We start from the raw sequence: 13,596 nt of genomic DNA, 5'->3' as shown, positions 1-13,596 counted from the left end.
CATGTAATGCTGGCTAAATGACTTCAAACTAGTTGTATAATTTGGAAAAAAGTACCTTAAGAAGCAGCATTTAGATTTAGCCCTTTTCATGTAACCTTTGAACATTCTATGAAGCAAATATATGTTTTTTTTTAATTTTTAAACTGTATTTTGTATATTTACCTATAATTTAATAGTAACATCAAAGAACAGTTACAATAAATGGCAATTTTGTTTTCAGAGTAACATTATTCACTCATATTTTGATATGTTCTTTTAACAAAAGTTATTTGAAACCTTACAAACTCTCGAATATAATTCGATTTAGTTTACATATAAAAGATTACGCCAAAGCTGTAACTGTTTGAATGTATTGTTTATATAATTTCTTCTACTGTAGAGAATGAAATTACTTGCTTCAGCTAATTTTTAAGGGGTTTCGTTTAGCACACTTAAAATCAAGAGCCGAGTCTCAGTGGTAAAGACGAACTGAGCAAGACGAAACAAAGGACCGTCACACTTTATTATTTCCTACAGTTTCTCCTTTGCCCAGATCACAAATATTAGCTTCGCATTACCACTTCAAAAAATAGACTTCCTTGTCTAGAGCGGTGGGGGATCCTGCATCCATTTCAACTTCTCCAGGAGTCAGACAATATGAAAATGATTAAAAGACAGAGACAGCTTAAAAAGAAGTTGTTAGAGGGTGTGCAAAAAACATAGTCTTTTCAGTTAAATGCTTACATTTCCTTTGCATCATAGGCAAGATTAAAGGGGTCCTATTATGCTCTTTTACAATGTCTTAATTATGTTTGGGGGTATTTTTAAAATGCTCTTGTCCTTGGTGGTTCGGAAAACACATTGTTTTAAAAATTATTTACATTTTTACAATACCTTTCTTCTAAGACAGGTATAAACAGCTCAAATTGTTCTGGGTTTGATGATAGCCCACATTCTGAAAAACTAAATATGATGTCATTGGTTGACCAGATGGTTTTTCAGTGCTGCCAAATCCCTTGCCTAAACAGCACGTTCCTTCTGTTTTATTGAGGCTAGCAAAGAGTCAGAAATACCAATGTGTCAAAGATCAAAACATACCAGAGTTTTCGAATACATTGTTTTTGTTTTGGGATTCAGACATTTGAATACATGTATGTACTAGCAAAAACTTAATACTTGTGGTTTGATAATGACAAGATATACATGCATATGGCAGTGATAATAATTTTTACATATAATCTGATGATGTGTATAATACTGAACAGATGCACAAGGCACATTTATTTAATTTAATTTTAGTATAGGTTGATGAGTTTATGTGTTGTAAATCCAGCAGCTCTAATCTTTCCATAGACTAAAGTCACTTTTCCACTATCATGTCAAATAGTTCTGTCAGGTACTGTTTTAGTTGCGTTTCTGTTCGAGCATATTTTTGATTTGCAGTGATAAGTTATTCATTCCTATGTGCTAGTGTATCTACATACTGTATACATGTCAAATATAAAAAAGGGTACATTTCAATGTGTTCTGTTTACACACAATGCTCTTTTAACTATGATTTACTGAAGATGCCCACTGAATTGTCATTCAGTGAAATAGTTTATTTACCAAGTAATATCGTCAGGCATATTTATTTCTATCTGAGCCTGGTATGGTGTGGCACGATTACAAACTTGGCATGGAATTCTAGGCATGGTAAGACAACCATGCTGGGGTGCGTTTCTGGAAACCACGGTTAGCCAACTAAGGTTGCAAGTTCCGTCGTTACAAACATAGTTCATTGATTTGGCGTTTCCCAAATCCATCGTTCCAATGAACATTCGCAAACTGCGTCTTAAACTTATGCTTGGAACTACACCTCTGGAGCTGTAGTTATAAACTTAGTTCCTGTCTGTGTTCTATTCCCATTTAATCCCCCCTATGCCCTTTAGGTTGGAACATTTCTGTATTGGTTTGCATGTGACAAATTGTAAAAGTAGACTTTATAAAAAAACTTTATACAACAACATCCTACATAATAATAATCAGTATTATTATCATTATTATCATTATTATTATTATTATTATTATTATTAAAATAGGATTTGTTTTTTATTTCCTTATAAACATTCAATTTCATTTCTTAATAAATAGCATCAATATTAATTTTTTATATGATTTATATATGAGATAAGAATAGGTGTTAGCTTTTGTAAGCAATTTTGTTTTAGAATAGAATGTGGAATATTCTCAATAATATTTGTAAAGGAAACACAGTCCCTATATGTGCCTTTTACAAATATTTCAATTAATATGGAAAACGAGTGCATGTTTTTATCAACACTAATATTGGATTTATTTATTTTTAATGCGTGTGCTGTGCCTGTAAAACAATATAATTTGCACAAAGAAATTATGGGGATCTTCTCTGAAGAAGTTATTACCACCCCGTTTAGAGCATTATTATGGGCGTTTTATGTTATAACTAATGTGGTTCAAACGATAAATCTGCGACAGAGAAACTACAGGTTTTGGGAAACACTCATCAATACATCGTTCTTTTCCCAAACGATGCATCGTACTATGATAGTTCAAGCAGGAGTTACGTCGTTGTTTGGGAAACGCACCCCTGAACAGTGGTACAACATGATCTTATGGCCATTCGTAACTTTTTGATTCAGTGGCTAATTTGTATGAAATTTGTACACTTTAGTACGATTCGCTCATTTCCCAATGATGGTTGGGTTTAGGGGTGGGTTTAAGTGTCACGCCTCCTTTTTAAAATCATACATTTTCATGTACTGAACTCATATGAATTCATACAAATTAGCCACTTTGCTGTGTAAAGTAAAGTGTAAGGTGTAATGTAAAGTGTAATGTAAAGTACTTACGTTTTCTTGTGAGATGAGACTGGCTGGTCTGGTAGAGCATGTGTGCACATGACATGCTGTCTGACTGTTCTTTCCTTTGCTGGCCTAAAAGAATCAGGTTATTTTTTTATTTCCTTATGTATTGTTATTAATTTAAGTAAATATTAGAAAAAAGGGGACATATTTAAATATATGATCATGATCCATATCACTGTTTACATTATACTGGTGCTACCGAGGCAACAACTGCCGCATATGTATTACGTTCCAGAGAACTCCGTTATCAAGAATGGGATGAAAACAAATGAAATTGAGTCTTTGCGAACTGGCCCGGATGGGCAGAGAATGGAATGATTAAGCAAACAGAACCATTCAACCTTAAAGTGGAAAACGGCTTAAAATGGCTCAGCCCAAGAGCCATCATAGATCCACTAATATGGTCATTATTAAGACTATTAAAAATCGACATATATGTTCTTACACGTATTTGAGAATCTTGATATCAAATATTCCTTCATATAATCAATTTGAGCCAAGAAAATTGGTCAAGAATATTTTGCTGAACCTTGGCATGTACAGATATTGCTAGACAAATCAGAGTGGCAACATCTGTTGTGATATTGCAGCTTCCCATATCAATGACTTGAACTTCCATAATTAAGATTAGGGCTGTTTTATGACATCATAAAAACTGGAAAACAACGCTTGTAGTCTAAATGAGCCGTTCATCGTAGGCCTTGAAAATACTTTTTTTGAAGTAGACTTTGAGTTTCGTAACTTTGTACACTTTTTTTTTAGATCAAACTTACCCACTACACACTGACTAACATTCAAAAGGTGAAAAAGACTAATAGGACCCTTTTAAGCATTAGCATTGGCCTTGTTTTGATCCGTACACCTATTAAATGTGTTTCATTGCCATTTCCTTTATAAACCTTCATCTGTGACCAATCAGCTGGGGTTTTGTCCTGTAATGTGCATTTGAAAACCAGCATGTTTTAGTAGCTATGAACAGACTGATCTATAATGACAAAGTTTGCCTTGTGTGGTCTTTACAGGGGTCGCATAGTGTTTGAAGTGCCATTATTGCAGGTCAAACTCATTGGTAGACATCAGTCCAATTAAAATGTACTAGTTCCACCGCTTGAAAGAAGTTAGTTAGTTGGCTTTTGCTAAAAATATTGTGTTAAGCGTAATATACGTTCACTTAATAACTGTACTTGGTCTGATTATTAATCATCTTTATGTGTCTTTATGATTTAGAAAGAGTATGATTAGGTATTTTTAGCCCTTTCCTCCTTTTATAACAGGCAATCTCCTCAGAAACACAGGACTGTCTGTTCCTCCTGTGCGGCCGCCTCTGGCAACAAGAAAACCACTAAGAAAAACTCTCCTCTTTGTTCCATTTTCTTTCAGCATTAGCAATTTATCACAGAATGAACTTTTATTATATCTGCAGATGACTCGCATTAAATTTTTGCCCATTAATTTTGAAAATGGGTTTTGAAATGGGTCCTAAGCTTTTATCAAATGCTGTGGAATCTCATTTGGATTATTGTATTTCATTAATTACTTGATAGACAAAGCATACTTTTCAATGTAGATTTTTTTTGTGCTGTTTAATTAATTAGCATGTTTTCTCTTTTAATTAAAGCCATTTTTTCCGAATTAAAGCCCACAGCAAAACACATATATAATTTGTTTGTAATTAGCCCTTAATTGGTGGTAGTGGAAGCTTAGCACCCTCGTTTCCTTTTTTTTTCTCCTGATTGCCATTTTATTGCCAGTCAGTCATTAATTAAACTGTTTTTCTAATTAGCTTATAAAACTGTTGATGGCACATTATTGTAAGTGTGAGTTCAAAGCTTGCTAATAAGCCTTGCCTGCTCAGAAGAGGGAAGATAATGAAATGCGCACAAAGCCGGCGAACTTTCCGACTTTTTTTCCACTCCCTTGTTCCCTGAAGATGACAGTCTTATGTATCTGGAATCAGATTATTGGGGCTGAAACACAGAGAAGCGCATTATACCGACAGCTTTTCCGACTAGATCCCCCTCAGAGAGGCTGCTTCTCTGTATGTCTTGTAATGCTGTTTGTCAAGTTGGTGGCAAGATTACAGGAACTCCTTGTCTTATTTCCCCCACCACCCCCTTGAGACTGATAAGCTATGTTAACTGGATCTTTCACTGTATACAAGGAGATCGAGTGTAGGACTCTCAATATGTCACTTTTGTTGAGAGGATTTCGTCTCCTCCGCTTTAGTGTAGATGACACAGGGTATTGTCATGGGTGCGTGGCCTGTTTCCTTTCATTCAGGGAATGCAATGCTTTCTGTCACATTTCCCTTGGTGGTGTTTCAATGCGAGCCATAATTATACATCAGTTTAAAGAGAACGAACGTGTTTGGCATGACAAAATAGAATTACAGTAATGTTATTGTTGCTTTATTGGTTATTTTAGGATAGGCCCATACACAATAAGTCAGAATAGGCCTGGCTTTTTTCTATTTGTATGATTTATTTTTGAAAGTAGACTTCTGTAATAATTCTGAATGTAAATAAATTTGCAAAACTGTTCATTTACAAATTTAAAAAAAAGAAAGAAAATATTTTCTTCCTGCAAAAGTAACAATGGCCACCACTTCTAATTCTAAAATATTAGTTTATGTCATCATTACACAAACACAAAACACCATGACACTTAATACTGTAAACATTCATCAAACATGACGATTTATATGTATGCATATGACTGATATGTATAATTAATTCATTCAATTTTCTTCGGCTTAGTTCCTTTATTCATCAGGGGTCACCACAGCGGAATGAACCGCCAACTTATCCAACATATGTTTTACACAGTGGATGACCTTCCAGCTGCAACCCAGTACTGGAAAACATCCATACACACTCATTCACACTACGGCCAATTTATTTTATTCAATTCACCTTCAGCACATGTTTTTGGACTGTGGGGGAAACCAGAGCATCTGGAGAAAACCCACGCAAACATGGGGAGAACATGCAAACTCCACACAGAAATGCCAACTGACCCAGCTGGGACTCGAACCAGCAACTTTATTGTTGTAAGGCGACAGTGCTAACCACTGAGCCACTGTGTCGCTGTATGTAAAATTAATAAGAATAATAATTATTTAAAGGAAATTTACCATCAAGTGTAAAGTTAAGTATGCCAGTTTACAATTTTTAAATGGTAACTATATTTTATTGTAAAATTGCAGGACTTTTTTAATTCTTGTACATTTCTTTTGTATAATAGAATTACTGTTAACCAAATTCGGTGCATTTGCATAGATTTAAATTACAATACTTTTTCACAGTCTAATGAATTGTCATCATTTTATTTGTTTTTAAAAACTGGGAGGTCATGTTTTTTCATAGAAAATTGGCTTATGGTATATACACACTGATAGTATGCCAATGATTTAAATGAATTAGATAAAAAAAAAAAACATAAAAAAACAATAGCAATAAAAAAGCACACCGCAAAGCTGTAAAGAATTATTACTGAACGTTTAAAATTTCATGACAGACTAAAAAGTGCTGTTATTTTCTCTTTAAAAAAAAAAAAAAAACATTTACTCTCTGTCGTTTTGAGTTGACTCCTAAAATTAAATCTCTACATTATTATTTTCATTTGATATATTTTCTGAATATATGTTCAACTCGTTTTACTAACGAATTTGCTTTATATTTAAGCCACTAACCACATCACACGTGCTGCTTTTGGGATATAACTTTCTTTAATGGCTTTACAAGTTTTTAATAAAAGTACTATTATTTGAATCATGCTGTACTCCAAATTCAACTTTTTTTTTTTCTTTTTGCCAGCACTATCGCCCAGCAGTATGTGAGAAAATGTAACTAGTTCTCAATAACTTTAAAAATAAGTGTTCTCTGTGCTTCCAAAAATGTACTCCTTATATAAGGTTTTGTGTTATTTGAATGCAAGTGTAACCCATACATTAGCCAACCATTGGTCATACCCATATTATATGAATGCTTAGAAGGAAATATATCTTAGTAAGTATTGTCTGACCATCACTAATCTAGAAAACATAACTCTTACAAAAGTCTTAAATCTGAAACCCATCACCGTCTCATATATAATTTAACTCATCCATGTTATGTGTAAAAACTAGTGTAAGCCAAGAAAACTATATTGTAATCAATAATATCATATAGAAACATATTATGTATCATATCATATATCTTTATCAAATTTTGAACAATAATACATACAAAAATGCAGGTTATAGTCTAATGCTTCGAATTACTTTTTTGAAAATAAAATTGCTAAAAATTGTTGATGTAATTTTATATATTTAGTGTAAGTAATGTAAACAACTAATTTTGATCTGAGCTTATTAAAATATGTAAATAATTATACATTATTCAATTGTATGATATTTTAAGTGATTAAAAGCATCTTGCTGACAAATGGGTAAAACCTAGTGGTTAGAGGTAAAAATGTTAAATCACTATTAATATGTTGTGGTCTAATATGGAGTCTTCAGATGTCATCAAATCAAAATGAGGCTGACAAGATTTTTGGGTATTTAAACTATTCTTAAACTGAATTATATTTTAGTGGGCGTCTGCTTTAAATCAGTTTATAAATGTTTGAAAATAATAATAATAATAATAATAATAATAATAATAATAAAACAACACAGTTTTAATTAGGTTTTTCTTGTTTTAATTCCTGAAACCTCGTTTTAAATCTTTGACTTAAGGATTTATCTATATTTTAGACCTATTACTTTGCATTGTAATATATCTCTGTGGAAGCTCAAAAAATCTAAATAAAATAATTTAAAAGTGCTTTGCCATCAGGTGACAGAATACATCAACACTGTAAGTGTATATATATATTCAACATAATGTTTTTTTTTTTCTAACTTACAATATCCACTCTGAGCTAAACATCAGCAAGTGGGGGACTGAACCACTGTGGTCTTAACCCACCTAGTGGCTCCTCGCTGCAGTTACAAGGCTGAGCTGAATCAATTCACCCCTCACAGACCTTTCAAAGGTCACGTCATTAATGGTGCTAAATAAACCCTGCACTGAATAAGGCTCTGCCGAGAACTGGCGTAAATGGCACACAAAGCCTCTAAAGAGGAGAGAAGAGAGGTAAACCACAATGGAAACGCACTGAATGTAATTCTTCCGGAAATATGGGAAGGTTTAGTGTGACTACCTAGAACAAAGAGCACAAGCGCTTTTTGTTGTGTATGTTATCCCCAACACCAACCCACCCCCCAGCCCCCCCCCCCCCTTTTTTTTTTTTTGGATTGTGATTTTCATTCCTTTTTTTCCTGCCCTGCATTTTTCCTCTGTGCCCGCATTTGATGTGAAAGGATTTGGCACTAAGTCACAAGAGAGGGAAAAGGAGGGGGGATAAGGATGAAAAAGGAGGGAAAATCATGAAAAGTGGATCAAAAAAGTAAATGAAAAATAATGTCATATTACGGAAAATATGAGAGGCTAATTTGCGCCGACTTTTTGCTAATTTTGTTCTTGCCACAGAAAGAAGTGCTGTCACCTGCTCTGCGCTACACTGATGACAGTGCCAGTGATCCATGAAATAAGCTGCCGCCGGCTTTGTTCTGATAAGAATGAACAAATCTGCACAATGTACTGCGCTCCGAATCTCATTTTCATACTTGCATGCAGGCTAAAAGAAATAAGCTGTTTGCAAGGCTTGATTAATCAGACATTTGAGAGCTTTTTTTTTTTTTTCCTTTTTGTCTCTTTGATCTGCTGTGTCTCCTAGGTAACTTGCTTGACATTAATGTTGAGACAATATTGGGTTGTAGACTGGACTGATTAAAATAAAAATAATAAGAAGAAAAAATTTAATGCTTTGAATAAAGTAATGTGTGTAAAACAAACAAACAAACATTTGGGGAGAGAGTGAACGGGGGCTTTATTTTAGTAGCACAGGCTAATGAATCCTAAGATTTGCCATCATCTTGTTTTGTTGTCTGGGTTGCAGCAGACATTATTATTTATTTATTTTTTGTCTAGCTTTAGCCCCTATACTTAAATGCCCATCTCCCAAAAAAAAAAAAAAACACCCTGGTGTGAATTATCTGCAAACAGATCTGCGCTTAACACGAGCATGATCGCCCATTATAACTTCCCTCTCTGCGCTGTCTTGCTAGAAAACATGATTTATGGCTCTTAAAACCTCGAAAAAAAATGGCAAGGATTTAAAAAAACTGTCATAGTGTGTTAGCTTCAGGTTATGCAGACGCCTTTACAAATCTTCCAAGTGCCTGTATAGATGAATGCCTCGAGGGCCCAGCCGGAACCCCGCTCTCTCAGCCTGCTAAAGGCCTTATCTTAAATCCAAGCAAAGTACCATTAATCTTTTTGAAAGACCTTTATGGCTTTTAATGTATCCCAAATTAGAACATTTTACACCCTTGGTTCCTGAAATATGGCGATAAAAAGCCTTTAGAGTTTAATTTCTCCTTCCTGCTCGCTCTGACCTGCCTAATCCCAGCATGCATTAGGAGATATTTTAGTTTCAGTCTTTCTAATAAAGTTTATCCCACTTAATTATAATTGAAACATTTTTTTTCCACTCTCTTGCTCTCTCCAGGTTTTTTCAAGCCTACAAATGGTGGCACATTTCCTCATTACCAATTGAGTTTTGTGTGTGTGTGTGTGTGTGTGTGTGTTCTTCCACTGTTCTAAAGAATTACCCTCATATCCCCTCCCCTAAAAATAGAAAAAATGCGACGAGAGAAAGGCGGAAAAGGGTTTGCGATTTGTTCCAAGTGTTTATCAAAGTTTCTTGCGGTCCAATAATAAACCCATCCCAGGAGTGATGAAAGAAGCCTGGACTCTTCCTTTGTTTTCAGAGTCCTCTGTGTCATTCTGGCTAGTGGAATTAATCTAGCCACACCACACACATTTTCATTGCCGACATGTGCCTCTCGCCCTCCTCCATTCATTTCGCCATCCTAAGTGCGTGCACTGCAATTTTCAGAATTAAAGGTCCTCTTTAGATGAACAGATTAAGTATATGAGATAATAACATTAATTATGCACATCCATGCTGAGTGGAGGAACCGAGGGCTGGGTGTCCTAATTCTATCTATGAACTGCATATTCATTTTCTGAAATTTGAGCATAAGTGCGGGACGCGGCGTAGATACAGTATGCGTTCTTGGAGCACTATCGTTGGTGAGGTTTGCCAGGCAGACTGATTTTCTCCAGCTAATGGAGCTTGTCTCTGTCTCCTTCTCAATAGCTGGCCGTGAAAATCGCACAAGCCGCCGATTGCCGTGACTTCTCCCGCACCAAACAGGAAGCGGAGGCTTCCCGGGCAGCCCAAAAAAGGAGGAAGCAAATCGCTTGGGGGTTTGTTGTCTGTTTTTTTTTCTTCTCTCCGTCCCCTGTGCTGATACCCTGCAGTTTCATTAAGTCACTCTGCATTTCACACTTTTAAATGTCCCCTGTTTCCTGGACATGCCACTGTGTGTTAACTCATGTGTATTCACTTGAGCTTTCTAATGAGTATGCGAATGCTGCTTATCTTTTTGGTCAGTCAGTCTCTTTAGAGGGTCTCTGAATGCTTTTTGTGAAATTTAAATATTCTAGTTTTATTCTAGTTTCAGCATTTTCCTGAGGATTTTTGTGTGTGTGTGTGTGTGTGTGTGTGTGTGTGTGTGTGTATATATATATATATATATATATATATATATATATATATATATAAACGCTAACGGTTAAAGGTTTGAGGTCAGTTTTTTTTTCAGGCTTTCTTATTGTATGTAGTTTCAAATGAAATTTTTACTCCAGTCATAATTACTTTTATCACTATTACCATTAATAATAATAATAATAATAATAGTTTTCCCAGTGTGTGGTTGCGCTGGAAAGGCACCTGCTGTGTAAAACATTTGCTGTATGAGTTGGCGGTTCATTCCGCTGTGGTGACCCTTGATTTAATAAAGGGACTAAGTCAAAAAGAAAATGAATTAATAAATGAATAATAATAATAATAATAATAATAATAATAATAATAATAATAAAAATAATATTTATTGTCCCAGTGTTGGGTTGTGGCTGGAAGGGCATCCGCTGCTTAAAACATATGCTGTATAAATTGGTGGTTCATTCTGCTGTTTCAATGGCTGATTAATAATGGGACTTAACCAAATAGAAAGTGAATGAATGAATGAATAATAATAATAATACAAATAAAAAAATATAATAATAACAATAATAATTTCCCAGTGTTGGGTTTAATGTTAATAATTAATATTGAAGAAAAAAAATCTTTAAAATCAATGAAATAAATTGTTAAATGACATTATAAATAAACTACTTGAATTTTTGAGCAGTTATACTATAGTGCAATAACATTTCACATTTTTATCATTTGTTCTGTAATTTTTGATTAAATAAATGCAGCCTTGGTGATCAGGATAATCGTACTGACCCAAAACTTTTGACTGGTAGTGTGTATGAAAGTATGTGTGTGTGTATATATATATATATTTTTTTATTCAGCACTCATTTGCCACTTTTAATGCATTTTGTTTGTTTTGTTGATTTTAGGTTTGAAGCAAAGAAACGATGGGAAACCAAAAGCAATATGGGGTTCATGTGACTTTCACATTTCTGAAGAGTACAGATTGAAAATTGTCTATAGAGGTAATCTTTCCATAATGCAGTATTATTGCTTTTAGATATCTTTGTTCGTCGTTCCATATTTGGTTCTCTTTGAATCAGTATTTTGATTGTTCAGATTTGTGGGTAATTTTATATAGTGAAATAAATTCCCTAAGCATACCATTATTGTTAGCTTGGTCGTTATTGTGTGTATTTTCGTTCTTTTACTCGTAATTAAATCTGACGTGTCCAACCGCGCTCGCTATTTATTTACTGCCGTAAGTGGGTTAATCAGGAGCCGCTTTTTTTCTTCCACGGAGGTATGGAGCGAGGGAAGAGAAAGGAGAGATTAGGGGCCTAATGCAATGTACAGGATAATATGCAATAGGATTTGCCTGGGCAAAATGAAATTTGTCGGCTGTAAGGAGGTTTGAGCAGTCATAAACCAGGAGTTTAGTCGGGTTCGAGTGTAAGATGACTGTGTGAGGGAGAAAGCGAATGAGATGGAGAACGGCATGTTTGACACTGGACTCAACCCCATAGAGAGGATTCATGTGGGCAGTGCACATTTTTAGAAGCCTGCCTATTAAATAAAATATAGTTGATTGCACTTTTTAAATTGGAAATTAGCTTATTGCTGTATTGATGATGTAATATTACAGTACATGCGTTAATATCTATTCATTTCTTTAGGAATAATTCACCTACATTCTTTTAATTCTGCAATCAGTTCAAAAACAAAACACTTGGGTTGCTTGCTTCTGTCATAGATAAAAGAAGAATCTTTAAAAAATGTTCATGATGCCCTTTTCCAGAAATTGAAAGGCTACAGCAACTCTTCATTTTGCAAAGATACAAGGATCTGGTTCCCATCAACATGGTCATGGGCCAGTGTCGTCAGATTTACAGACTGTAAATTCACACTAACTCATTTTTGTTTTTTTGAAGGAAAATGACTGTACCAAATACACTATTAAAATGATCAAACATGGTAACACTGCTCTGAAGAAACAAACACGGAAGAAATGTGAATTAACAATGTGCAACAAATTCAATCAAGAGAATGTAATTTATTTGTAATGTTAAGAGATTTTTAATTAGATGCTATGATAAATTGGTGGTTAAAATATATTAAATAAAATGACAGTAAATGATAATTGACAGATTGACAAACATTAAGCTCAGTCTCTCATTATGCATTGCAGGCTCTTTCTGGTTGTAATAAGAATAATAATTGTGCACATACACTGCTGGTAAAAACATCGAATCAAAACATTTTATGTTTATGAAAGAAGTCAGTTATGCTCACAAGGCTGCATTCGTTTGATCAAACAATTTATATATTTGATTAATACAAATCCTGTAACAGCAAATGCACATTTTCAGCATCAGTATGGATCCCCTATAGGGATACCTCTGTGCGCATATACTTTATGTAATGTATAATTGATCAATTTAATGCATCCATCTTGAAAAGAATTGCTGTTTGTATTAATCGTTTTTATTAGTAATGCTGAATAATAAAGTGAAGGTTTTCAAATTGACTCCATAATCATTATCGGCCAGTGCTGCTTCCTGCAATCAGCAAAATACTGATTAGAGCATCCTTGAAAAATAGACATCTATTACATTTCATGGGTGTTTTGAGATATTATAATCAAAGATTTCTGACTATATATATCAGAAATTTCAGATTTCTGATATATATATATATATATATATATATATATATACACATACATATATATTAGAGGTGTGAACCTGGTCTCACGGTTCGGTTCGGTTACGATTATCATGCCATTCGGTTCAATTCGATATCTACCGAGAAGATTGACGATGCTTTCCATACACAGTGTTTTGGGGTGGCAATAACAAGCTGTCTGTATAAACACACATGGACACACAGCACCACACTGTCTCTTATTCACACACATACACAAACATAGACAGCACCAAACAAGCGCACACACACACACACACACACACACACACACACACACACACACACACACACACGCGTGTGCGCTTTCTTACTCGCTCGGGAGCGATATTGTGAGACCGCCCACTCCTGTTCAAATTACACCAGAGTTACTGACCGCTCCCGCGCTTTATTC

At 34.6% G+C, this 13,596-nt stretch overlaps 1 protein-coding gene across 3 annotated transcripts in view; it reads left to right on the top strand.

Annotated features, from left to right (window-relative positions):
* The window catches only part of fam204a (family with sequence similarity 204 member A), a 34,272-nt gene extending 21,250 nt beyond the window's left edge, over window positions 1–13,022 (top strand). Inside the window, exons 6-8 of one of the 3 annotated variants that reach the window (XM_087277792.1) lie at window positions 10,116–10,225; window positions 11,429–11,524; window positions 12,298–13,022. In XM_087277792.1, the coding sequence (XP_087133918.1) occupies window positions 10,116–10,225; window positions 11,429–11,480 (162 nt within the window). In that variant the 3' untranslated portion in view covers window positions 11,481–11,524; window positions 12,298–13,022. 3 annotated transcript variants of the gene reach the window in all.
* Window positions 13,023–13,596: the final 574 nt, after the last annotated feature.

Source organism: Danio rerio, chromosome 13, assembly GCF_052040795.2.
Source record: "Danio rerio strain M-AB ecotype USA chromosome 13, GRCz13ab, whole genome shotgun sequence".
Classification (NCBI taxonomy): Eukaryota; Metazoa; Chordata; class Actinopteri; order Cypriniformes; family Danionidae; genus Danio; species Danio rerio.
This window is presented reverse-complemented; position numbering and strand designations above follow the sequence as displayed.